General features: G+C 34.8%; 11 protein-coding genes across 11 annotated transcripts; 6 read left to right on the forward strand and 5 right to left on the reverse strand.

The window, feature by feature from the left end:
- Positions 1-408: 408 nt before the first annotated feature.
- Positions 409-1,572, forward strand: OLA1 (Obg-like ATPase; the record flags this gene model as incomplete). The annotated part of the gene is made up of 1 exon (XM_003668070.1): positions 409-1,572. One exon carries the CDS (start codon positions 409-411, stop codon positions 1,570-1,572), a length of 1,164 nt encoding a protein of 387 aa, XP_003668118.1.
- A 225-nt stretch (positions 1,573-1,797) lies between these two features.
- SCO2 (putative thioredoxin peroxidase SCO2) lies at positions 1,798-2,730 on the reverse strand (the record flags this gene model as incomplete). Its single annotated transcript, XM_003668071.1, has 1 exon — positions 1,798-2,730. One exon carries the CDS (start codon positions 2,728-2,730, stop codon positions 1,798-1,800), a length of 933 nt encoding a protein of 310 aa, XP_003668119.1.
- Positions 2,731-3,305: 575 nt separating this feature from the next.
- On the forward strand, positions 3,306-6,275 carry CHS2 (chitin synthase CHS2; the record flags this gene model as incomplete). Its single annotated transcript, XM_003668072.1, has 1 exon — positions 3,306-6,275. One exon carries the CDS (start codon positions 3,306-3,308, stop codon positions 6,273-6,275), a length of 2,970 nt encoding a protein of 989 aa, XP_003668120.1.
- Positions 6,276-6,837: 562 nt separating this feature from the next.
- Positions 6,838-10,374, forward strand: CHS3 (chitin synthase CHS3; the record flags this gene model as incomplete). The annotated part of the gene is made up of 1 exon (XM_003668073.1): positions 6,838-10,374. The coding sequence occupies one exon, from the start codon at positions 6,838-6,840 to the stop codon at positions 10,372-10,374; it is 3,537 nt and encodes a 1,178-aa protein (XP_003668121.1).
- A 496-nt stretch (positions 10,375-10,870) lies between these two features.
- POA1 (ADP-ribose 1''-phosphate phosphatase) lies at positions 10,871-11,383 on the reverse strand (the record flags this gene model as incomplete). Its single annotated transcript, XM_003668074.1, has 1 exon — positions 10,871-11,383. The coding sequence occupies one exon, from the start codon at positions 11,381-11,383 to the stop codon at positions 10,871-10,873; it is 513 nt and encodes a 170-aa protein (XP_003668122.1).
- A 784-nt stretch (positions 11,384-12,167) lies between these two features.
- Positions 12,168-14,171, reverse strand: FUR4 (uracil permease; the record flags this gene model as incomplete). The annotated part of the gene is made up of 1 exon (XM_003668075.1): positions 12,168-14,171. One exon carries the CDS (start codon positions 14,169-14,171, stop codon positions 12,168-12,170), a length of 2,004 nt encoding a protein of 667 aa, XP_003668123.1.
- Positions 14,172-15,616: 1,445 nt separating this feature from the next.
- On the reverse strand, positions 15,617-16,663 carry GAL1 (galactokinase; the record flags this gene model as incomplete). Its single annotated transcript, XM_003668076.1, has 1 exon — positions 15,617-16,663. One exon carries the CDS (start codon positions 16,661-16,663, stop codon positions 15,617-15,619), a length of 1,047 nt encoding a protein of 348 aa, XP_003668124.1.
- Positions 16,664-17,750: 1,087 nt separating this feature from the next.
- GAL10 (bifunctional UDP-glucose 4-epimerase/aldose 1-epimerase) lies at positions 17,751-19,832 on the forward strand (the record flags this gene model as incomplete). The annotated part of the gene is made up of 1 exon (XM_003668077.1): positions 17,751-19,832. One exon carries the CDS (start codon positions 17,751-17,753, stop codon positions 19,830-19,832), a length of 2,082 nt encoding a protein of 693 aa, XP_003668125.1.
- A 2,789-nt stretch (positions 19,833-22,621) lies between these two features.
- On the forward strand, positions 22,622-23,752 carry RPT2 (proteasome regulatory particle base subunit RPT2; the record flags this gene model as incomplete). The annotated part of the gene is made up of 1 exon (XM_003668078.1): positions 22,622-23,752. One exon carries the CDS (start codon positions 22,622-22,624, stop codon positions 23,750-23,752), a length of 1,131 nt encoding a protein of 376 aa, XP_003668126.1.
- Positions 23,753-24,275: 523 nt separating this feature from the next.
- On the forward strand, positions 24,276-25,223 carry PTC1 (type 2C protein phosphatase PTC1; the record flags this gene model as incomplete). The annotated part of the gene is made up of 1 exon (XM_003668079.1): positions 24,276-25,223. The coding sequence occupies one exon, from the start codon at positions 24,276-24,278 to the stop codon at positions 25,221-25,223; it is 948 nt and encodes a 315-aa protein (XP_003668127.1).
- A 142-nt stretch (positions 25,224-25,365) lies between these two features.
- Positions 25,366-26,739, reverse strand: MED2 (Med2p; the record flags this gene model as incomplete). The annotated part of the gene is made up of 1 exon (XM_003668080.1): positions 25,366-26,739. One exon carries the CDS (start codon positions 26,737-26,739, stop codon positions 25,366-25,368), a length of 1,374 nt encoding a protein of 457 aa, XP_003668128.1.
- Between the last annotated feature and the right edge of the window lie 570 nt (positions 26,740-27,309).

Raw genomic sequence — 27,309 nt, forward strand, 5'->3', positions numbered from 1 at the left:
ATTGACTATTTATTATTTCATTGAATGAAAATACATACACATCCCCCACTCTATTATTACACCACCAACTAAACCAAATGTATATACAAACTTCACAATAGCTGACTGACACCTTTAGATGTCCTTTTAATGAATTTTACATAAATACACCATATCATATTACTGCCTGTCCAAGATTCCAGTCACGTGATCTCTCTTTTAATAAGTGAAAAAATTTTCAGCGCCCATCGAGTGAACAAATCTATACGTAAGGTAAAGTTCGATGAAGCAACAATTCGTAGTCGTCGATAATTCTATAAGTAAAAGAGCAGTTAATTGTCAATTCAATTGCCAATATTTTTTTGTATTTTTTTACAGGAGGGCAACAACAGGTTAGAGATCCAAACCCAAAACTCGAAGGAAGAAAAAATGCCACCAAAGAAGCAAACTGAAGAAAAAAAAGTCCTACTAGGTCGTCCAGGTAACAACTTGAAAGCTGGTATTGTTGGTCTAGCCAACGTTGGTAAATCCACTTCCTTTCAAGCCATTACTAGATCTCCATTAGGTAACCCAGCCAATTATCCATTTGCTACCATTGATCCAGAAGAAGCTCGTGTCATTGTCCCATCTCCAAGATTCGATGAATTATGTGCTATTTATAACAAGACTGCTTCTAAAGTCCCAGCTCATTTGACCGTTTATGATATTGCTGGTTTGTCTAAAGGTGCTTCTGCTGGTGAAGGGTTAGGTAACGCTTTCTTGTCTCATATTAGAGCTGTCGATTCCATTTATCAAGTTGTGCGTTGTTTTGATGATGCTGAAATTATTCATATTGAAGGTGATGTTGATCCTGTTCGTGATTTGGAAATTATTAGTACTGAATTAGGGTTAAAAGATGTGGAATTTTGTGAGAAGGCTCTTGAAGCTGCTGAAAAGATCGCTAAGAGAGGTGGTCAATCTTTAGAAGTTAAACAAAAGAAAGAGGAAGCTGAATTGATTAAACGTATTATTGAATTGATACAAAGTGGTCAAAGAGTTGCCAATCAAACTTGGACTCCAAAGGAAGTGGAAATTATTAATACTATGATGTTGTTGACTGCTAAACCATGTATTTATTTGATTAATTTGTCTGAAAAGGATTATATAAGAAAGAAGAATAAGCATTTGCTAAGAATTAAAGAATGGGTGGATAAACATTCTCCAGGTGATTTAATCATCCCATTCAGTGTTCCATTGGAAGAAAAATTATCTCATATGAGTGAAGAAGAAGCTGCTGAAGAATTGAAAAAATTGGGTACCGTTTCAGCTTTACCAAAGATTATTACTACCATGAGACAAAAATTAGATTTAATTTCCTTTTTCACTTGTGGTCCAGATGAAGTTCGTGAATGGACTATTAGAAGAGGTACTAAAGCCCCTCAAGCTGCCGGTGTTATTCATAATGATTTAATGAATACTTTCATCTTAGCTCAAGTTACCAAATATGAAGATGCTATTGAATATAAAGATGAAGCTGCCGTTAAAGCTGCTGGTAAATTACAACAAAAGGGTAAAGATTATGTAGTTGAAGACGGTGATATCATCTATTTCTAGAGCAGGTGCTGGTAAGAACTAGGAAGAATCATGTATTTCCATAATTAACGTAGATATGTATTCACATCTATATCTTAATATATATAGTATCTACGCAACACAACACAACACAAAACAGGATTTATTGGAAAGACCAATAGTTGTTATGAGAGTAAAGGCACGTCAACGTGTATTAAAATTAGTGTTTATTTACTTGTTCATTAATTTATTTATTTATTTATTTATTTACTTGAATAAAAAGGAATACCACTTATTATTTAACTTTTCACGTTCTTCCTTTGGAATATAAGCTTTAATATGTTGTTCAATCTTATCAACACCAGATTTTTCATCATAAGTTCCACCCAATGCATCAATGAATTGGCCTTCAGGATCCATTAGATAAAAAAAGATCGAATGTTCCACAATGTAATCTTGATTCTTTGTCTCCCTTGGAGTTGCAAAGAAAGCCTTATATTTAGCACACATATCTTTAATTTCGTCATAAGTCCCCGTAACGCCAACAATATCAGGATGGAAATCCTTCAGATAAGCCTTTAATACCTCCGGAGTATCTCTATTTGGGTCACACGTAATGAAAATTGGTTGGATCTTTACATGCTCACTACCACGACGTTTCTTTAGATCATCTAACCAAACGCCAAGCTTGTCTAATTCTTCAGGACAAATATCGGGACAATGAGAGAATCCAAAATAAATTATTGTGAATTTCCCTAATAAATCTTGATCAGTGAATGGATTACCGTTAAAATCTGTTAATTTAAAGGGACCGCCAATAAAGGGGGTTCCATAACCTCTGTTAGCTTCTGCCTCTTTTTGAATTTCCAATAATCTTTTCTCTCTCCTCAGATATAGATATAAACTTGCTCCCACGGCTAAGAATATTACACTTGCTTTCCAAGTGGAGAATTTCAAGTTGAAGCCATTTGTTTTTGATATTGGTTCGACTTTTTGGTGTTGTTTAGTACTATCCTTATTGATTGTTATTCTCTCTAGTACTTTTTTGTTATAGTTTCTTATACTACTGCTGAAAAGTTTCGAAGAAGTATATAAAACGGTGCTATTACGCATTAGTGATCGATTATTACATCGAACAATTACATTAAGCAAAGGTGTCGTTTTGTCCTTAGTAAATGACGTTCTAAGTAGTCTTTGCATTTTTGGATGATATAATTTTTCTTTGACTCTACTAACGCTCAATCTACAAGATGAATTGGGTTATTTTATTTATGCCAGTTTCCTCGACTGTCATTATTGGCAATCCTTATAAAGTTTCATTTTCTCTGTCATTTCTTTCATTTTTCGAATGAAAAATAAGGGGATGGGTTTTTCTACAAAGTATCCGCCTGGAAATAAAGAATACATATCCGCTTAAAAACTGCGGATACTTTTCAAAATATGTATCCGTCTTTCCGTGGCAGATAGTTTCCTCGGAAATGTTTACATATTTCCCTTTTGGAAGTAATTGACATCGACCTTTAAAATCTAAATATGCAAAAGTTAGCATTTTGGAAAGATTCCTAGCATATACCTATGCTTCTTGAAAAACCCTGTAAGACCTCTTGGCAAGGGTTTTTATAATTCTGAAACAAATTGCTTATTGCTTACAACAACAAGAAAATATAAATTATCTGCCTTTCAAATTTTTGCAGGAAATAAGGCAAAAAACAAGCAATAAGCAGAGGACCTCTTCTTCACACAGCATATCTTTCATAAGGGAAATCAAAAAAGAAATGACAAGGAACCCATTCATGGTAGAGCCTTCTAACGGTTCTCCTAAAAGAAATAATACTTTGACAAGATTTCATACTAATACCAGTTCTACGTCGCCTTGGTCTCCAAGAAATCAGCAAGAGTACTCCGTCGACTCGAATGAACAACAACAACATCATCAGCAGTATTATCCAGATAATACTAGTAGCGAATATGACAACTCAAGAAATTTCCAAGGATTACCACAATCCCCATCAAGAGCAGCATTAAGGTATTCTCCAGATCGTCGTCATAGAACCCAATTCTATCGTGATAGTGCACACAATTCCCCAGTCAATATGAATAGATATACTGCAAACCTGAAAGAATCTCCAACAAGACCATCAGACGTCGTATTACAATTCCATGAGGAAAAAGTAAATAGAAATGTTGATGTCGCTGATCTTGTAGATAGTTACTATTCAGATCGTCCTAACCTCAATGAGGCTTCACCACATATTGAAAATTTATATAGTAATTCAAGAAGATTCTCCCAGAATTCCAAATTAACATTTTCCACAACGTCTACAGCCACAAGATCATCCTTTTTCGATGACGAGGACCAAAAGGAAAAGAAGTATAAGGATGATGACGATGGCTCTTCGGTCTTTTCATCAGATACATTTACAGAAACAAGATTCGAATTAAACCATCCAATTCGTCGTGATTATGTTAGACGTGCTAATTCTGAAAGTAAAAGAAGACCATTCCCAGCGGGATCATCTACTTCTTCCTCATCCATGAATGGTACTGGCAAAATGGAAAAGACTATTTTGAAATTAGATAATCCTATTCCAAGAGGGTTATTAGATACATTACCAAGGAGGGATTCTCCTGAATTTGTGGAGATGAGATATACGGCATGTACAGTGGAACCTGATGAATTCTTGGAAGCTGGATATTCCTTAAGGTTTGCTGAAATGAATCGTGAATGTCAAATTGTAATTTGTATCACAATGTATAATGAGGATAAAGTTTCGTTAGCAAGAACGTTACATTCTATAATGAAAAATGTGGCACACTTGTGTAATCGTCCAAAATCTCATGTTTGGAATAAAGACGGGTGGAAGAAAGTTTCCGTCATCTTGGTTAGTGATGGAAGAGCTAAAGTGAATCAAGGTGCTTTAGATTACTTAGCCGCGTTAGGTGTCTATCAAGAAGATATGGCTAAAGCTTCAGTTAATGGTGATCCCGTTAAGGCTCATATTTTTGAATTGACCACACAAGTTTCCATTGATGCAGACTTGAATTATGTTTCTAAAAATATTGTTCCAGTACAATTGGTATTTTGTCTTAAGGAGGAAAATAAGAAAAAAATTAACTCCCATCGTTGGTTATTTAATGCATTTTGTCCAGTTTTACAACCAACTGTAGTGGCATTAGTTGATGTCGGTACACGTTTAAATCATACGGCAATTTATCATCTATGGAAAGTATTTGATAGAGATTCTAATGTTGGAGGTGCCGCTGGTCAAATTATAACGATGAAGGGTAAATATGGGTCCAAGTTATTAAATCCATTAGTCGCGTCACAAAATTTTGAATATAAGATCTCAAATATCTTGGATAAACCCCTGGAAAGTGTTTTCGGTTATATTTCCGTGTTACCGGGAGCTCTTTCAGCTTATAGATACCGTGCTTTGAAAAATCACGAAGATGGTACAGGTCCGTTAAATTCTTATTTTTTGGGTGAAACGCAAGACGGTAGTGAACATGATGTTTTCACGGCAAATATGTATTTAGCAGAAGATAGAATCTTATGTTGGGAATTAGTTGCTAAAAGAAATTCTAAATGGGTTTTAAAGTATGTTAAAGAAGCTACCGGTGAAACAGATGTCCCTGAAGAAGTCCCTGAATTTATTTCACAAAGAAGACGTTGGTTAAATGGTGCTATGTTTGCAGCTTTATATGCTCAATTGCATTTCTTCCAAATTTGGAAAACTAGACATTCTGTGACACGTAAATTTTTCCTACATATTGAATTCATTTATCAATTTATTCAAATGTTATTCTCTTGGTTTTCTATTGCAAATTTCGTGTTAACATTTTACTACTTAGCAGGTTCATTGAATACAACAATTAAACATGGTGAAGCATTATTCATTTTCTTCAAATATTTAATATTTTGTGATTTAGCCAGTTTGTTTATCATTTCAATGGGTAACAGACCACAAGGTGCCAAACATTTATTTATCACATCTATGGTCATTTTAACGGTATGTGCTGCCTATTCAGTTATTTGTGGGTTTGTATTTGCCATTAAAGTGTTACGTGACAATGAAAATTCCAATAATGTATTCTTAAATGTTGTTGTATCATTATTATCGACATATGGACTTTACATGTTTTCATCTATCATGTATTTGGATCCATGGCACATGTTTACCTCTTCTTTCCAATATTTCTTTACCTTACCGGCTTTCACGTGTACTTTACAAGTTTTCGCATTTTGTAATACACATGATGTTTCATGGGGTACTAAAGGTTCTAATAAGGAGACTAAGCAACTGTCAAAAGCTATTGTTGTTCAAGGACCAGACGGGAAACAAATTGTTGAGACTAGTTGGCCACAAGAAGTGGATAAGAAATTTATGGAAATAAAGAGTCGTTTAAAGGAAGTAGAGTTTGAAGAAACTACAACGGATCCAGCACAAGAAAGGAACGATTACTATAGAGATATTAGAACTAGAATAGTTATGATTTGGATGTTATCTAATTTGATCTTGATTATGGCTATCATTCAAGCCTTTTCTCCTGAAAAGACTAACAATGGATACTTAATCTTTATCTTATGGTCTGTTGCAGGGTTGGCTTTATTTAGAGTCATCGGTTCAATGGGATTCTTATTCATGCAATATTTGAGGGCCATTGTAAGCTTTAGGAATAAGGCGGAAATCAATGGGTCATGGAACCTTCCTAGCGTGAATAATATCTTCAACAGAGGAGCATGAACAGTGCAAAGCAACCAGAACTTTAGACCAACAAAAAAACAATAAATCAAATTGCCAAAATTAATACCATATGTAAACTAATTATTCAAAAAAAAATAAGCAATAATAACCTCAAATACCTTTTAAAAGGTCAATATATTATTATAGTCTATACAGTTGTATATATTTCCCTCGTATGGTTCCAACTTGGGCGGCTAACTGCGGGAAGATAAGGAATCCCCCACACAGGCGCAAGAGGCTTCAGAGGCGGGGGAAGTCTGTTTCTATTTTAAACAAACGATTTTGTTCGAAATTTCCTCTTTGGGAAACATATTGATATTTTTGAGAAAGAGAAAGACAATACGCCAATTATTTTTTACAAGAATTTTTCAATTTAGAAAACAAAACCAAAAACAAGTGGAATTAAAAGTGTTTGTATTCGTGGAGAGCTCATAGCAAGACACAATTGTAATAAGAAGAAGAAAAAGCAAAGGTTACTCTTCTCAGTTTTTGAAGTTTTGACGAAAACGCAAGGACTAAAAACGCTAAAAGAAACTGTTTACTTTCTCGATAGCAAGAAGCGATGCTCGAACCTCAAAATGATGATGACTATTATCTGAACGTACCTCACGATGAAGAATCATTACTCCGTTCAAGATCAAGTGTAGGTTCAAATGCTGCTCCTCATAGACAAGGATCACTAGTGAGACCTGAAAGGAATAGGTTCGATAATCCTGAAAATCCTCATTATTATTATGTTCAAAAGACACAACAACAAAAGGATCACTTGAGTGTACTGCCCTCGACTACTGGGTTGAATCCTACTTTGAATCGTACTCGTGGGTCTATTCGTTCTCAAAGTCAAAAAAGTAGCCATTTCCATGATAATGTTAATGCTGATGAGGAGTTCCCATTGAATGATTTCTCTTCCCGCGGTACAAACAGATCAACTGATAAAGAAATTGGAAAAGGTGACGTGAGAATATTAGATCAAGATGAAGTGGACGCAGAAGAAGCGGATGAGGATGACGGATTCATGGTTAACAATGCTCCAAGGAAGAAAACCTTGAGAAGAGAACTTGATACATCACTTACTCCATGGCAACTATATTGCTACTTGTTAACATTTTGGATACCTACTCCCCTAATGAGAATGTGTGGGATGCCCAAAAAGGAAAGACAAATGGCATGGAGAGAAAAGATTGCATTGATATCTGTCATCTTTTATATCGGTGCCATCGTCGCATATATTACATTCGGTTTTACAAAGACAGTTTGTGGAGATCAAAAATTACGTTTAAGAAATAATGAAATTTCAGCTTCATATATTACAATAAATGGGAAAGCATACGAGTTAGACGCTACAGGACGTGCAGATGGTACTGATTTAGAAGCTGGTGAAAAAAAAATATATGGGCCTTGGACGGCTGCTGGAAAGGATGCATCTTTCCTTTACCAAAATGTTAATGGTAACTGTCTTGATATTATAGTCCCAAAGGAGGACTCCATTATCCCTCACGATGAAGAAAATAAGTTGGCTTGGTATTTCCCTTGTAGATTGATTAATCAAGATGGTTCTTCAAAACCGAATTTTACCACTATAAATTATCCTGGTTGGGGTTGTCATACCACAGAAGACGAAAGGAAAGCATATTATAATATGCAAAGTGTGGCTGATGTTTATTTCTCATGGGATGACATTAAAAATTCCTCAAGGAATTTGGCGGTCTTCAATGGACATGTGTTAGATCTTGATCTATTGAATTGGTTAGAAAAGGATCAAGTCGATTATCCCCCACTTTTCGATGATTTATCATCTTTCAATTTACAAGGTTACGATTTATCTTTGATTCTTTCTAACGGTCATGAAAGAAAAATTGGTAGATGTTTAAGTGAAATCATCAAAGTTGGTGAAGTTGATTCAAAAACTGTGGGATGCATAGCATCAGATGTTGTCTTATATGTTTCCTTAGTTTTCATCCTTTCCGTTGTTATTATTAAGTTCTTATTTGCTTGCTATTTCCGTTGGACTGTCGCTAGAAAGCAAGGTGCTTATGCGGTTGATAATAAGACTATGGATAAACATCTTAATGACGTAGAAGATTGGTCAGGTAATATTAAAACACAAGGTCCTATAAAACAAGTCGAACCAAATATGAGACCCATTAAGCATCAAGAAAACATTAAAAAAGCACATAAACGTTCTTCTACTTTTGATATTTTCAAAAAACAAAGTTCTAAGATGCTTCAAATGAATGAATCTATCGTTGATCTTAATAGCAATTATGGAGAAACAAATTCATCTGATCCTTCAAATGTGATGACCACCATGACCACACAGAACGCATCTAGGTTATTTAATAAAGAAAATTCAGCACAAAAATCTCATTCGACAAATCCATCAGCTGTTTTCCGTCCACCTTCTATGTTATGGAATAATACAACATCGTCTCCTACACCTGGTGCATCTGCTGTTCAAAGTTTGGATACATCAATTATTCATCCAGATATTGTTCAGCAACCTCCAATTGATTACAAACCATTTGGATTTCCCTTAATCCATACCATTTGTTTCGTTACATGTTATTCTGAAGATGAAGAAGGTTTAAGAACTACATTAGATTCCTTAAGCACAACAGACTACCCAAATTCTCATAAATTATTGATGGTTGTCTGTGATGGGTTAATTAAAGGTTCAGGGAATGATTTAAGTACTCCCGAAATTACCTTAGGTATGATGGAAGATTTTGTTACAGAACCAGAGGATGTCAAACCATACTCTTATGTAGCAGTTGCATCGGGTACCAAGAGACATAATATGGCAAAAATATACGCTGGGTTTTATAAATTTAATGATAATACTGTTCCTATTGAAAAACAACAGCGTGTGCCAATGATTACTATTGTCAAATGTGGTACTCCTGCTGAACAAGGTTCTCCAAAACCAGGTAATAGAGGTAAACGTGATTCTCAAGTTATCTTAATGTCATTTTTACAAAAGGTGACATTTGATGAAAGAATGACTGAACTAGAATTCCAACTACTAAGAAATATTTGGAGTTTGACTGGGTTAATGTCAGATTTCTATGAAACTGTGCTTATGGTGGACGCTGATACTAAGGTTTTTCCGGATTCTTTAACACATATGGTTGCTGAAATGGTAAAGGATCCAACTGTTATGGGCCTTTGTGGTGAAACTAAGATTGCCAATAAGGCAGAATCATGGGTTACAGCCATTCAAGTCTTTGAATATTATATTTCTCATCATCAATCTAAGGCTTTTGAATCCATCTTTGGTTCCGTTACTTGTTTACCTGGTTGTTTCTCATTATATCGTATTAAATCCCCAAAGGGATTAGATGGTTATTGGGTCCCTGTGTTGGCTAACCCAGATATTGTTGAAAGATATTCTGATAATGTTACTGACACATTACATAAGAAGAATTTATTATTATTAGGTGAAGATAGATACCTTTCATCTTTAATGTTGAAGACTTTCCCAAAGAGAAAACAAATTTTCGTCCCTAAGGCTGCTTGTAAAACAATTGTACCTGATAGTTTCAAAGTTTTGTTATCACAACGTCGTCGTTGGATCAATTCTACAGTCCATAACTTATTTGAATTGGTTTTATTGAATGATTTATGTGGAACTTTTTGCTTTTCGATGCAATTCGTCATTGGTATTGAATTGATTGGTACTTTAGTCCTACCGTTAGCAATTTGCTTTACTATTTATGTTATTATCTTTGCCATTGTTTCTAAACCAACTCCGATCATCACATTAGTGTTACTAGCCGTTATTCTTGGTCTACCTGGGTTAATCGTTGTCATAACAGCCACAAGATGGTCGTATTTGATGTGGATGGCTATTTATATTGTTGCTCTGCCTATTTGGAATTTTGTATTGCCATCTTATGCATATTGGAAATTTGATGATTTCTCATGGGGTGATACAAGAACCATTGCTGGAGGTAACAAAGCTGGAGGTCACGATGATGTAGAAGGTGAATTTGATCATTCTATGATTAAAATGAGGACATGGAGGGAGTTTGAACGTGAAGAAAGAATGTCAAAAAATGAGAATGGTAATTATTCTGTAGACAATGTTTTTCTTACTTGAATTGTCGTAATAAATTAAATACAACTATAATGCAATATATATATATATATATATACCAGATTATTTTACAATTAATAAAAAATATTATTCGTTTTATAGATTATATTACCTATTCAAATAAATCAAGAAACATTTATGCAAACATATGATACAAGGAAGAAAGAAATCGTCGTATTCTACTAAATGTTTAAGTCATATTCCAAACTGAAGCTACTTCAGCTTATTGTTACTACATGTCTTAGACTATAGCCGGTTGGAAATAAAGTTAAATAGAAATTTCTTATGTATGCGTGCCATCTTCTAATTTCTGAAAGAATCTCTCATTCCATGTAACTATGATAGATATCAGATACACAATTTTCCACTTATATCAGATTTCTTTCGATGAATCAAAATGGAGTTACCATGGGTATCTTTTTTACTTATGTATAGTGCAATAGTTTGACGAAGATCTACACTTCCTCATAGTATCTCTGGCAGATAGGAAAATGTACTTTTAAAGAGCATATACGGTAAAGGACGCTTGATGTTTATATTTCTTCAAGATTTCTTCTGTCTTGGCCCAAGGAACACCGAATATACCACTATTTATTTTTGGCATTTCCAACTCGAAATTCTTCAAGTTTTCTCCTTCAAAACTGAACGGGTGCATCTCATCAATCCTTCTTGTTTCTATGGTATCCATCAAATCATTCAATGCCATTTCGGTATATTCTAGAATGCTTCTTGAATCATCATGACGAGAGCCGCCAAAAGCAGAAGTGAATAAACATGCGATTAAAACGTTATCGCCTTCGAATGATGGTAATAACAAACAAGTCCCCAGTAAATTGGCACCATATTTATCACAATGTTTCATGTAAGTATCTTCAGCTTGAGGATATTTCCTGGCTAGTGCATATGCGAACCCACCACCCCATGAACCATTACAATTGCATGAATGAATAATGATTCTTTTGTAAGTTCGAGGCTTTAGAAGGTCACCTGCTGCGTATTTTATATTTTGCATCTTGTGCCTTTATGGGTGGTAAGAATGGGTGACTTGAAGGAGGTACATTTTCTTCCTATATCCTTTTCATTCCTTTTCTTTTGTCTATATTTTATAACTATAGATTTCTTGTTATGAATTCGGAGTTCACTTACATACGTACTCTCTTCTCGAAGCAGATTTAAACTACTTCATATAGCGTTGGCATCAGAATCAATCAAGGATTGAATACAAAATGGGGCAAAATTATGAATTTAGAGGATAGATTTACCATTAACCGTCAGCACAGAATTATTGCTTTTCTGAAAATGAGGTTCAAAGGTTAAACAACTGAACGATTATGGGTTTTCGGTAAAACTAAACACTATAAACTAGCTGCCAACCTACAATGTATACATAAAGGACAATAACAAGTGAAAAAACAGCGTCATATACCAAGATCGGTGTTGGCAACTATATTTCTCTGGGAAAATTTGGAGTATAAACTCTTTTCCAAGGCAAGGCAGTATCGTATATTTCAAATTCCCTTAAATTAGACATTTTGCACAATACGGTAAAGTGACGCCAGTGATCTATATGGTCCCGCCTCGAACAGCAGAAATAGGTTCACACCTTTCTTTGACAATTAGAGATAATCACAGTGGCATCAGGGGAAATATGGAGAATATAATATAATCTACATAAAACTCATTGAGGTGGGAAGCCAGGATGGCTTAGTTTAGAATATAAAAATGGATATATGAAAAGATATAAATTATTGTACAAAATTGTAGACTTAATTAGATATATGCAGAAATAAGGACATCTAGAAAAATGTCTTTTCATGAGCATATTCCTGAATGCTGATTGTATCATCTGCGAGGTCATCCTTATTGAGAGACATTCTCCATTGATGATCAAAATCTTCTACATTGGTCCAATGTTGGAACCATCCTTTGTCTGTCAAGAAGTTCTTAACGGGGACACCTGGGACAGGGAAGAAATAACATAACACCAGATATGAGAGGAAACTTAATGCATAGCCAATCCAATAATTCAGATAATACAGTTTCATAGCACCGTCTGAAACGGTAATCTTTGGAGCACCCACTTCACCAATAAACCCTGGCAAATTTGGAGCGACACCACAAAGATACCCTACTAAAGCTCTCCAATTAATACCATATTTGTTACCATACATATAAAATGATCCTTTTTGATGAGAATAAACGTGTGTTAATTTAATATAACCTCTTCTAACGACGAAATAATCAGCACAAACGACACCGGCAATACTTGATAAGAAGATAGCATATGCAGATAAAGCCATAGTGAACTTACTTGAAGTTGCCATCAAATTCCATGGACAAATACATAATGCCATGAATGCACAAAACACAGAGCCACGTCTAATATTGATAAATTTAGGCAACAAGGCGGACATATCAGTACCACACGATAGGGAGTTTGCAGAAATGTTAGTACCTAATTGAGCTAAAGCAAAAACAAATGAAATTAAAAAGACACCTGCTCTGGTTCCCTTAGTGTATGATCTAACAAGAAATTGTTCTAAAACATCTAATGGTGACCAATAATTAACACCGTATAATTCATAACCTGCCGCGGTGACAAGAATACCGACTAAACAAGTTATTGAGAAAAGGAATGGGATACAAAATAATTGAGACCATAATGCTGAGTGTTTCGTCTTAGCGAACCTGGAAAAATCCGGTGCATTGATGACCATTGTGGAGAAATTTGCCATACAACCCATGATTGATCTTAGCATTGCCCAAGAAAATTCTGAACCTTTTGGCTGTTCTGAATTTAAAGCACCTAAAGCAATGGTACCGCCAGCCTTCCTAACAGACCAAATTAAGAACCCAAAAGACGCAAAGGGAACTAAGGCAGCTTTAACTGTAAACAAATGTCTTACCTTATGAGGTTCAATCAATAAGAACGGGAATTCCACTACCCAAAAGATGAAAAAACACATGAATTCAAAAGTAGTTGAATTAGGAGATCCGAAATGGTTGGGTATTCTGTCAGGTAAATTTTTGCCAAAGATTGATCTTAACATTAAAGCTACAGGAGCAACTGCAATCCATGATTGAACGGAGTACCAAACAATAGCCATGACCACACGATTGATAATAGGCCATAAAGAAAAGAAAACACCGAAAGATGCTCTTGAGGAGATTGGGAAGGAAAGGTGATATGCAGACCCTATTCTTGATGCCAAAACAACAAAAACACCAACAAACCCATAGCCGATCCAAATGGTAATCCAACACTGCCACCAATTTAAACCCAGCTGTAGCCCGGTAGCGGCAATTTGCCAAGTATTAATGTTGAAACATTCCGCTAACCAAAAATAACAAAAATTATACCAAGACCATACTCTTCTTTTCTTTTCGACAGGTTTCAAATCATTATTAAACATGAAGGAATCTAATAATGAAACACCAGCAGTAGATTTATCGACAATCAAGTATTCATTATAGATTTTTTCCCATTTGGTTTTATATTCAGTTGGCTGACGAGCAGGCGGAAGCTCAATACCTATATCCTTTTCTTCTATTGAAGATTGTTCGTAATATCTTGTCGTTACCTTGTTCCCAGTAAATTCCTCCTCTTTATCCTTCTCGTCATTTGCATCTCCCGTACGCGGTCTTCTATACCCATTTGAGGATTGATGTACGTTATCTATTGATTCGAAACTACCTTGTCCTTGTAAGGGTTCATATTCTTCATTTTCGTATGTGTGACCACCTCTTGTTGTTGTACTGAAAATGATCGCCAGATCATCACCAGGCATTTTGTTTGACATTGTTAGCGTACGTTTTTTGCTTGGTATATGTATTATCAGAGGATTAGTGACTGGAAAAAAATGATAATTTCCTTAAAACTATAACGAAAAAATTTTCCCTGCTTCAAATATAGTAATGACAAGATGATAAACAGAATACTCGATCACGAAGCAATCGAAGAATAGAAATACTTCAAAAAAAAACTTTCCATATCTTCTGGAATTTGATTAAACAATAGTCTTCTTATTCCTTCCTTACCTATAAGAGCAGTTTTCCGCTTCCTGCGTCGGTGAAAAATTTTCAGGTAAACAATTTGGTGAAAACCTTTACATTTGTCATTATTTTATGGACATCTCTTTTCATTTTGTCATGACAAAATGCCATTTTTCCTAAAACGGTAATTGTTCAGTTGAAAAACTTTAGCCGCCGAAAGTCCCAGCGGTTCCCCCCCCCCCCCCGACAATTTTTTTCTTTATATATACCCCACCTTTTGCCCTTTTTTCCACACAACATACATACTTGTCATTATTGACTTTAGTTTACCGATTGAGTTCGAGTTCTTAAAAATAAGTATTTAACTAAGGCAAATTTTTGTTAAGGTAATCTTTCCGCAAAAGATTTTGAAAGAAAGGATGTGAAGCTAATGTTGACTTTGAGTCTCTGCAAAGTTAGATTATATAGAAAAAGAAGCTCTTATTTTATAGTAAAAAAGTTATTTGCTTTTTTTTGTATTATATTGAGTTTGAGTATATCTTGTTTTTTAATATATAAATATATAAGTTTAAGGTTCATTAAAAGTAAGTACAATAGTTTGCGTTAAAGGCCAAACGGAATAAGTAATGGACGTGGAAAAAGAAGTATTGTATCATGTTATACTTTTTTTATTGTTACATTACGGTCATTATGATCATAAGCGGAAGAGAAAAAGAAAGAAAATAAAAAAATTATTCAAAATTCTTATAATTCATACAAACAACTACCTAGAGCTGGTTTGGAAACAATGATAGCTTCTTCCAATTCTTGGTCGGTAATTTGTGGGAATTTAACCTTGTAGTATTGATCAATCAAGGCCTTCTTGACCTTTTCAACACTACCATCTGGACCACCATAGGACCAAATAGGACAGTACAACACCCCAACCAGCACCAGTCAAACGAGAACCATAAGAACCATTAGCCAAAGCAATAGAACAAATCTTATCAGTTTCTGGACAAGAGCATTCGTATAATTTATCACAAGAATGTTGAGATTGGTTCATTAAAGCACCAAATTGCTTGAAGAAATCTTCATCAGAGGCAAAAGTAGCCTTGGTCATTAATTGTAAAGCTTCCAAACTCTCAAAGATTCAGAGTAAACATGCTTAGCTCTTTGGTATAGCTTCAAGACTTGGAATCTAACTGGGAAAGTAGTCAAATAATCCTTGGTGAATTCTTCACGAGAACAGTTCAAAGCGGCAGCAGCTTCATCAACAGAATAACCATCCTTCTTTGGTAGCGAAAGTTTCTTCAACTAATTCTAACATCTTGTTCAAACGTTCGACACCAGTGGCAACTTCACCATCCCAAGCTTCAGCATTGTGATATCTAGCGTAGTAAGCATTCATGAGATCTCTCAAGTTACCCTTGTTCAAACTAGATGGACCATCATGTTTTAAAACAACACCATATTTCTTAGCTAAGACATTAGCAGCGGCAGTAACTTCGACAACTCTCAAGTTATAGTTAGTTGGACCAGTTTCAACTTTGTTAGAAACGACCAAAGTATTAGCAATGACAAATTGAACATCACCTTTCTTCAATTGTGGGAACTTGAATGGAGTAGCTTTCAATTCAGGTTTGAATTCGACGTAAAGAGCGTGATCTTCTTCACCACAAACAGAAGCAGCTTGATCCATACCACCATTGTTGACACCGACATAATGTTCAGCGACAACAGTGATCTTAGTCAAATCATGCTTGGATAATTTGTATTCTTCTCCCATGTTAGCTCTAATGATGGCTAAAGCGGTAGCACAAATGAAAGCAGCAGAGGAGGATAACCCACTACCAGTTGGGACGTTACCTTGACAGAAGATTTGTAACCCAGTTAATGGAGCGTTTTCGTATTTTGGAGCAATTTTCTTTAAGAATTCTTGAGCGACGTGTAGACCACATTTGAAATAGTTAGACCAGTCAGAGATGGATGGGTCAATGGAGACGTATGAACCATCTAATGGTAAATCGAATTTCTTTGTAGCGAATCTAGCATCAGAGTTGGTTAAAGTGATTGATGGGTTTTTGTCGTTTAGGATTTTGACTGCAAGCAACATATCAACGTCAATGGCTAATGGTAAGACAGAGAAATCAGCATAATCGATATGTTCACCAATTAAGTTGACTCTACCTGGAGATCTGGCGATGAAATCTGGTTTAGAACCGTAAGCTTTGACGAATTCTTCAGTGATAACCGGACATTTAGTAGCCAATGGCTTTGGCAAATCTTTAGTAGCAGAAGAGTAGATTGGAATAGACATTTTTGGTTGTAAGTGTTTGTAGTTTATGGAGTTGTTTGTTGTTCTTTTTCTACTTTACTATTAGAAGTGTACAAGAAAAGGAAGAGTGGAAAAAAAAACCCTTCTGATAGAAATAATGGCTTGTTTATATATGATATAATTCAAGTTCAAATTCAAGTTCTCCAGGAACTTCCCAAATCCATTATGCAACTTATTATTCTCCTCCGCATTTCCAAAAAAAGAGGAAGGGAGAAGGAGTTACTTATTGATACGTGTATTTGCAGTTGTTTCTCTAGTCTTGGACAGTGTTTCCTACGTAGGAAAAAGAATTGTTGTGGGGGTGCTATGAATATCATTATGGTATGCATGTATGGTATGTTACTGGAAAAAAGAGAACCGAGAAGGTAAAGAAAGGTTTCCCAAATTTTTCAACTGTCATGTTCGGGACATAGCCGTCCGAATCCCGGCCACCACCAAAAACAGCAAGACAACCGAGAGAGAATGAAATGGAAGAGACCAAACCGTTTTGTTGCCAGCCTTGGTACCCGAGTGTCTCAAAATGATGAGAAATTCGTCGGAGCAACCTTCTTGTTGTTGTTGTTGTTGTTGTTGTTGCGGCCCCCCCCAACCCCTCTCTCCTTCCCTCGCCGAGGCTTCACAAGCACACACACACGGACCACTCCTTGCCGCCCGGCCAGTGGAGCACCGAGGCCCGATTCTGGACACCAACTAATTGAAAAAGCAATCCGAGATTTTCAAAAGGGAAAACCCCACTAAAAGAAACAAGCGAGGTAACGTTACTTCTTTTGTCATTATGGTAATTACGTACAATAGTAGCCTGGGCCCTAATTGGCAACCTCGAGGAGTATACGTAAGAGCACATGTACGTACTTATGTGGAAAAAAAGCACCAAAGATATATAAGGAGGATGTATCTACATTTATCATCGATTGTCTGACTTTTACCTTATTTCAATATTATGCTTTCCACTTTATGTTTTGCTTTTTCCTAATACAAGTTTTTTCTTTTATTCTATTCTAAGATACCAAGAATACTTACTACAAAGTATCAACAAAAACCAACAAGAAAAATAAAATCACAAACAATCATGACTACGCAAAAACGTGTCTTAGTTACCGGAGGTGCAGGTTACATTGGTTCTCACACAGTTGTCGAATTGATTGAAAACGGCTACGAATGTGTCATCGTCGATAACTTATGCAACTCATCTTACGACTCTGTCGCTAGATTAGAAATCTTAACTAAGCATCATATCCCATTTTACAAAGTCGATCTATGTGACCATGATGGTTTAGAAAAGGTTTTCCAAGAACATAACATTGATTCCGTCATTCATTTCGCTGGTTTGAAAGCTGTCGGTGAATCCACTCAAATCCCATTAACTTACTACCACAACAATATATTGGGGACGTTGGTTCTACTAGAATTGATGCAAAAATACCACGTTGAAAAATTCGTCTTCTCCTCATCAGCTACTGTCTATGGTGACGCCACAAGATTCCCTGACATGATCCCAATCCCAGAAGAATGTCCATTAGGTCCAACTAACCCATACGGTCAAACTAAACTAGGTATCGAAAATATCCTAAGAGATTTGTATAACTCACAAAAGGATATTTGGAAAGTTGCCATCTTACGTTATTTCAACCCAATTGGTGCTCATCCATCAGGGTTAATCGGTGAAGATCCATTAGGTATTCCAAACAATTTATTACCATACATGGCTCAAGTCGCTGTTGGTAGACGTGAAAAATTATACGTCTTTGGTAACGATTATGATTCTAGAGATGGTACTCCAATTAGAGATTATATTCATGTGGTCGATTTGGCTAAGGGTCATATTGCCTCTTTGAAATATTTAGATGCAATTGATCAAAAGACTGGTATTTGTCGTGAATGGAATTTGGGGTCCGGTACTGGTTCCACTGTCTTGGAGGTTTATCGTGCCTTCTGTGATGCCTCTGGTATTGAAATTCCATATGAAATAACTGGTAGAAGAGCTGGTGATGTTTTGAATTTGACTGCTAAACCTGATAGAGCAACAAAGGAGTTAAAATGGAAGACAGAATTGGATGTTTCTATTGCTTGTAAAGATTTATGGAAATGGGCTACCGAAAATCCATTCGGTTATCAATTAAATGGTATTAGTGCTACATTTGGTACCGATGAGGAAGAATTCGATGGTAGATTTGTTACTATTGGTTCTGGTTCTAGATTCCAAGCTACTATTGCTAATTTGGGTGCCACTTTAGTCGATTTGAAAGTGGATGGTCAATCCGTTGTTCTAGGTTATGAAAAGGAATCTCAATATTTGACTCCAGATACTTGTTACATTGGTGCTACTATCGGTAGATATGCAAATCGTATTGCTCATGGTAAATTTGCTTTGAATGGTAAAGATTATCAATTAACTATCAATAATGGTGTTAACGCTAACCATGGTAGTATTGGTTCCTTCCATGCTAAGAGATTCTTAGGTCCAATCTTAAAAAACCCAACTAAGGATACATTCACTGCTGAATATGCTTTGATTGATAATTCTGAAGATTCTGAATTCCCAGGTTCTTTACAAGTCATAGTTAATTACACTTTGAATGTTGCTACAAAGACTTTAGATATTGAATATACTGCTCAAGTTGAAGTAGAAGCTACTCCAATCAATATGACTAACCATACTTACTTCAACTTAAATAAATTATACGGTTCTGATTCTATTGCTGGTACAGAAATTAAAGTCATTTCTAACAAATCTATCGATGTTGATGAAAATGTTATCCCAACTGGTAAGATTGTTGATAGAGAAATTGCTACATTTGATGATTCGAAGCCAACTGTCCTAGGTAAGGAAGGACCAGATTACGATTATAACTTTTTTGTCGACGCTACTGCCACTCCAAATCAAATTGATACTAGAGGTAACGAATTGAAGTTAGTTACAACCGCTTACCATCCAGAATCTAATATTAAACTAGAAGTTTCAAGTACTGAACCTTCATATCAAGTTTACACAGGTGATTGGTTATGTGCTGGTTTCCATCCAAGACAAGGTTTTGCTGTTGAACCAGGTAGATATGTTAATGCTATTAATCAAGATAAATATAAGGGATCCGTTATCTTGAAACCAGGTGAAACTTTCGGAGCCAAGATTCAATACAAATTCAGCGCCTGAAAAATGAAATTTACTGATGCTTAAAACGTAACCAACCCAAATAGAAAAGAATAAAAAAAACTAATTAATAATTATTTTTATCAATCTTTATATACGTAACTTAACGACTCTAAAACAATAAATGATACACATTTTTTTAAATACATTTGATTTTTGTTCTCTATTTTTCAAGGTAGAGACTTATAGGTAGTGTCAGATCAAGGAACTTTTAATGAGACACACACCAGGGCGTAAGAATTAATTCTAGACGGTCACCGTTCGAAATTGTTACACGACGGAGAGTCTCCAAACTACCATTGAAAGGAATATGTATCGTAACTCTGTACGTAGTAAAGATGACCTTGTTTTTGACATATGAAACAAATACCCACTAGTAAAACCGGAAAATCAACAGTCTTTCAGAAAAAGATTGAGGGGTTCACCAGGTAGCAGGAAAATGATATATTCCAATATATATTCCCTCGAAAGTAGAATTATTCCATATTTAACAGAATTGTTCCGACTGGGAAAGAATTACAGAAGAAACTACATACTTGCTTAATTTTTCTTTCACTCACCATCGTTACATTGTCGCGGTAGTGTCATTAATCCTTCCTTATACTTCCGTCATAAAATGCGGCCGCTGCCCCCCCCCCCCCAACCCCTAAAATTCCGGCGAGGCTCGCGTCACCGGCGGACCCACTCCCCAGTTCCCCGTTCGGTTCGGTTCGCTATACTCCGGGCACGTCGAGGGAAAAAGAACCGAAGAAAAGGCAAATAAGCAATTTAATTTCCCTTTTTTTTGGACTGACGTTAAGTCAGTTTCAAATTAGCTGGACCTGCCCAGGGAAATGTAATGGAAATAAAATTAAATTGTTTTAAAGGGTGTATAAGAGAAATACGAATATTAATTAATCATGAAAAAAAGCAGACAACAATCTTAGAAATCAAAATATATTTACAATGACTACTCAAGAAGTCGATTCCAATAAACTATTCACATAGACGTTATAATTCGGTAACCTATTCTTAAATTTTTGTCTCACCACACATAGCCAAGACACTATAGGTATGTGAACAAGAAACTCAAGCCAAACCAAAAGTTTCGCTATAAGGATGAAAAGTATTTGGTAATTCAAGAACTACAGAGGGAATCCAATCCAAATTATAAACAGAGATATGTTTTCCTAAATGATGATGATGATGATGATGATTTGAGTTAAATCAGTTATCACTACCAACTGATTATAACGGTAACCATGAACTAAAGAGTAGAATATCATGAGGTAGACCCCGTCAAGTAGGAGGAATTGTTACTTCATTTGCTTCAATCCAGAACATTGACGTTAGTATCCCACAATTGTAAATGATAAGTTCGTTAATGTTATTGGTGTTTAGGCCAAAGAACTATATGATTATTTGTTTGAGGATCCCTAAGAAAAAGGTAAGCCCTTTGAATACGTTCAAATATTTGGAAATAAAGGGACCGTTATGGGTTGTTCTAACTTGTAGCCCCATGGTCAAGCTTGGTGTTATTCTATCACGCCAAGTGAAGTTTCTCTAGAATTGGAATTGTTTAAAAGATATAAGTCAGAGAACCATATTGTACTGGGTGGTTTGGTCATTTGAAACTATGATTTCTTTTAAGGCAAAGACGCATGCTTCCATTAAAGCTCAAAAGAGTGATATGGTTTCGCTTTTTAAGAACTTGACAATTAGATATGATAATACGTTTAAATATAGGTTTCCCTTACTTCAATGGGTCTGCAAGAAACCCTATTAAATGCTACTGAGGGAAAATAGATGGTTTCATATGCATTTCTGCCCACTATTAGTAAATCCGCTACAATTAGAAAATTCTTGCTATTGCAAAGAGATTTAACACCTGGAGAATCAGCTTCTATTAGGTTAAGAGAGTTAGAAGGTAAAACCATTTGTTTGAAGAAGCAATTCTCTAATCTCTTAACCTTTTTTTATTATTTGAATTAATCAATTACCGTTTAATGGATTTTCTCCAATGGAATAGAGCATATAACTACACTTACAATATATACAACCTATAAATAATTCCTTTATCCTACTACCTATGAAGTTTAACCACCTTTGTGGTTCAATGTTCTGTAAAAGTTACCTCCAGTACAGTTACCGATTCATCTTTCTGTCGTCTACCAAACTTTAAGAAAGAACCCTGTAAGAAATTATCTGACAATGTATATTAACATAAGATTCAGAACTTAAATAGATATCAGCCATTGCTATATTTCTACCTTTAAAGTAACCATGATTCTTATATCTATACAAATGCGACAAGACATGATTCTGACACCTTTTCTTGCCTCTCATTTAGTACTAACTTGCTTTCGCGGTGCCGTTACGGAAGGAAGGAAAGCACGGTGGCAAAATGTAGAATTTAGAACAAATACCAAAAACTGAAGAAATAACCTTCAGTAAACTCAAATATGTACGAAAACAAAGAGCAAGAGCAACAATTTGTTAAAATTAAAGGACTCTCATAAGTAACAGCTAATTGCTCTATTTCCACTTTCTCATACACCAGAGTAAAAAAGTCTTAGTTAGGCATTACATTTTCAAAAAAACAAGAAGAAATATATAAGTAAAACAATAATGGGTCAAGGAGTATCACAAGGACAGGGCGAGAAACAAATAAAAAGGGTGGTAATCAAAAACCTAAATATGAACCACCTGTACAATCTAAATTTGGTCGTAAGAAAAGAAGAGGTGGTCCCGCTACAGCAGAAAAATTACCAAATGTATCACCAAGCACACGTTGTAAATTGAAATTATTAAGAATGGAACGTATTAAGGATCATCTCTTATTGGAAGAAGAATTCGTTACTAATTCTGAGATTTTGAAACCATTTGAGAAAAAGCAAGAGGAGGAGAAGAAGCAATTACAAGAAATTAGAGGTAATCCACTAAGTATTGGTACATTGGAGGAAATTATTGATGATGACCATGCTATTGTGACCAGTCCAACCATGCCTGATTTCTACGTTTCCATTTTGTCCTTTGTGGATAAGGAATTATTAGGACCTGGTTGTGCTGTTTCTTTACATCATAAGACTATGTCTATTGTTGGTGTCTTACAAGATGATGTAGATCCAATGGTTTCTGTTATGAAAATTGATAAATCTCCAACGGAAAGTTACGGTGATATTGGTGGGTTAGAAGCTCAAATTCAAGAAATTAAAGAAGCTGTGGAATTACCATTGACTCATCCCGAATTATATGAAGAAATGGGGATTAAACCTCCAAAGGGTGTTATTCTTTATGGTGCTCCGGGGACAGGTAAAACTTTATTAGCTAAAGCTGTTGCTAATCAAACATCCGCTACATTTTTAAGAATTGTAGGGTCTGAATTGATTCAAAAATATCTCGGTGATGGACCAAGATTGGTGAGACAAATCTTTAAAGTAGCAAGTGAAAATTCTCCAAGTATTATATTTATTGATGAAATCGATGCTATTGGTACTAAAAGATATGATTCTAATAGTGGTGGTGAAAGAGAAATTCAAAGAACTATGTTAGAATTATTAAATCAATTAGATGGATTTGATGATACCAGTGAAGTGAAAGTGATTATGGCTACGAATAAGATTGAAACATTAGATCCTGCATTAATTAGACCAGGTAGAATTGATCGTAAAATCTTATTTGAAAATCCAGATTTATCAACAAAGAGGAAAATTTTGGGAATTCACACATCGAAGATGAATTTAAGTTCAGATGTTGATTTTGAAACATTAGTGACGACGAAGGATGATTTATCAGGTGCAGATATTCAAGCTATGTGTACAGAAGCTGGGTTATTGGCATTAAGAGAAAGAAGAATGCAAGTGACAGCGGAAGATTTCAAACAAGCTAAAGAACGTGTAATGAAGAATAAAGTGGAGGAAAACTTGGAAGGGCTGTATTTGTGATTATTTTCTTTCCCATTTGAAGTCTATAAAGTTTTGTATATACAGCTATTATATATGAATCTGAATATATAGATAGTGTGACATAAAGAAACACTCCATTCTCAATCAATCAATCAACACCTGCCCGATAAGATAAAAAGACAGACGTCTTTAGCATTTGAAGTTTTTGAAATTTATTTATACGTATGTGAAACTTGAAACTTGAAATTTTGACAGAAAATAAAAATGCGTACGTACGTAACGTGAAGTAAAAAATAACATAGACGTTTGGGGCAATAACGCATCTCATTCCATGAATAATACAATACAGTACAATACAATAGAAAGGGTTCCATAGCAAGACTAAAATATATTTACTTCTCTTTCACCATACACTGACCATCTTTTTAGAAATTGGGAAATATTGGTAATAGCAGGGACAATACGATAAGAGAAGAGTTTAAAAATAGAAGTAATCCCGACATAAGAATAATAATATATATAATAACAATACGAAAGACAACACCACGATATTAATATAATAATGAACACACAGCCACAAGAGGAAACACCAGAATCATATGAATTAAGTTATAAGATTGGAGTAGCTGAGAATAAAATTCCAAATTTCGTAAGACGATGGAAGATGTTCATACATATGTTCAAAACTTTTGCATCAAGGTTAGATTGGGGATATTTTGCCATATTTGATGGACATGCTGGCTTCCAGGCGTCTAAATGGTGTGGGTCTAATTTACATTCTATTATTGAAGAGAAGCTTTTGAATAATGATAATGAAGATGGTAGTGCCAATGTTGATGTTAGAGATATCTTGAATGAATCATTTTTGATTGTTGATAAACAAATCAATACTCAATTGGAAGGTAATAGTGGGTGTACTGCGGCAGTTTGTGTATTACGTTGGGAATTGCCTGATGATAATGATAATGCTAATGATAATGATAATGGTAAAAGCACTGGTAATGCTGATGAGATACAGACAAATACTAATAGTAATAATAGTAAAGATTTGAGACAACACAAGAGGAAATTATATACGGCAAATGTTGGAGATTCTCGAATAGTATTGTTTCGAAATGGACATAGTATAAGGTTAACTTATGACCATAAGGCATCTGATTTATTAGAGATGAAACGAGTGGAGGAAGCAGGTGGACTTATAATGAAAAGTCGAGTAAATGGAATGTTAGCTGTGACTAGATCTTTAGGTGACAAATTTTTTGATAGTTTAGTTATTAGTAACCCATTTACTACGAGTGTTGAATTAATCGATTCAGATGAATTTTTAATAATAGCGTGTGATGGATTATGGGATGTTATTGATGATCAAGATGCATGTGAATTAATACAAGACATAAAAGATCCGAAAGAAGCTGCAAAGAAACTTGTTAAATATGCCTTAGAAAATGGTACAACAGATAATGTTACTGTCAATGGTTGTAACGTTGTAAATATATATGTGTGTACGTAAGTGTCATTATACACAGTCAATATCATATACTAATATTAATACTATTTTGTTTCTACATATAATATGTAGGTAAAAGATTAAAAATGAATGTTGATGTCTTTATTTATCTGATACGTATTATAGAGAATATGCAGGTACCAAGTCATATGTTAAACCCATTTAAATCTAAATCATTATTTGGATCATCTCCTGTATTTCCAGTATTTGTCCAATCGACGTTTAAATCATTGAAGTCATTTAACGTTAGATAATCATCACCTGCATCTTGTAAACCTATATTATTATTGTTGTTGTTGCCTGTATCTAAGTTTAGATCTAATAATGGATTATTATTGTTGTTATTGTTATTATCATTATTATTGGTATCTGTAATATTATTAATATTCGTATTACTATTATCTTTGTTATTTGATAGTGGGTCCATTCCAGCTCCTGAAGAAGTTGTTAAATCAAGGGTATTGTCCGGAGGTTGTTGTTCATTGGTTATAGGAATTTGTTGCTGCTGCTGTTGTTGTTGTGAATTCTCTACTGATGTTGTATTAACCAAATCTGGAGAGATTGATATATCCATTGCATCCAAATCTGTAAATATATCACCATTCATGCTATTATTGTTATTGATATGGGTTGTAATAGCATTGGTCGTTGGATTAGGAATATTTACATTTGGGTTTATCGTATTTGAATTGAAATTTGCTAATAAATCATTATCTATAGCTTCATTTGAAAAATTTAATTGAATATCACCTAATAATCCGGTATTGTCATTATTATTATTATTTGCGGTAGTTATTGGGATGAGATTATTATTATTTTTATTATTATTATTATTATTATTATTATTATTATTATTATCGTTATTATTATTTATATTATTATCATTATTATTATTATTATTATTATTATTATTATCGATTGGAGATTTTTTATTCGTCAATAGCATTTGTTGTTCTTGTTCCTCTTTTCGTTGTTTCCTTTTCCTCTCCAGTTCTTCTTCCTCTTGTTTGAGTTTTAATGCCTGAGCCTCAGCTTCCTCTTGTTCTTGTTTTTGCTTTTGTTTCAATAATTCTAATTGTTTTTCCTTCTCTTTCTCTTCTTGTTCTTTCAATATTTTTGTTTTTATATTTTCCTTTCGTTTCTCAATAGATATCTTGGAAATAGTATCTAGGTAAGTCAAACTTTTATTAATTGAAATTTCCAAATCATCTAATATACCATGGAAAGAATTAATTTTTTCCTTTAAGGAATTTTGTTGATTTTCATTGAATCCATTAATTAAATTTGAATCTAATTGAATAGTTTTCAATTGTTGTTGGACCATCATTTCTGTTGATAATTTCAATATATCATCGAAACATTGTGTTAATTTATTGGTTTTCCTATTTTCTAGTAATGAAGATGGTACAGATCCTAGTGACGATGAAGATGAACGAGAGTTATTACTCTTTGCAGTTGATACTGTTCCTGCCGTAGTCATTGTTGTGGCAGTGGATGAACCTGTAGATAGTGAACTCATGGTTGGTTTTTCTAGTTGTTCAAGTAGTAGTAGTGGTGGCAGTATACTGAACACGGATTCCTTGAAAAAAAGCAAAGACAATAAAGCCCGTTATTTTTGGCTATATTCAAAAGCTACTGCACCTTCGAGAGAGATAGATCGATGGGTGCTAATATATCGTTAAGTCCTTGTTATCAAGTTCAATTTGTTAATACTAGTATTACTCTCGTATTGTATTGTATGTACTATTTCAACTAATTCTTAGATAGTTAAAAAAAAGAGCCAGTTCCGGGTAACACGCCCCAACGACCCCATTTTAAAAATGACAGAAGTGACAGCGACAGAAAAGAGAAAACAGAACGTTAACGTTTCTCTCTATTTTCCTCTCTTGAAGCACATGCTAATTGTGCTGCTTAGCACTAGAGCCACGAATGTCTCTTTGTTCGTTTACCTGAGTGTCTTCAGCATGTTAGTGTTGTTGGTCATGTTGTTGCTATTGTATTAATCATGTAAAGGTTATTTAATAGTGTTGGTTCATTATATGTATTTTTCTTTCAGTTTATTTACTTATTCAAGGAGGGTCTTTCTATC

The sequence above is a fragment of the Naumovozyma dairenensis genome, chromosome 1 (assembly GCF_000227115.2).
Source record: "Naumovozyma dairenensis CBS 421 chromosome 1, complete genome".
NCBI classification, from domain to species: domain Eukaryota; kingdom Fungi; phylum Ascomycota; class Saccharomycetes; order Saccharomycetales; family Saccharomycetaceae; genus Naumovozyma; species Naumovozyma dairenensis.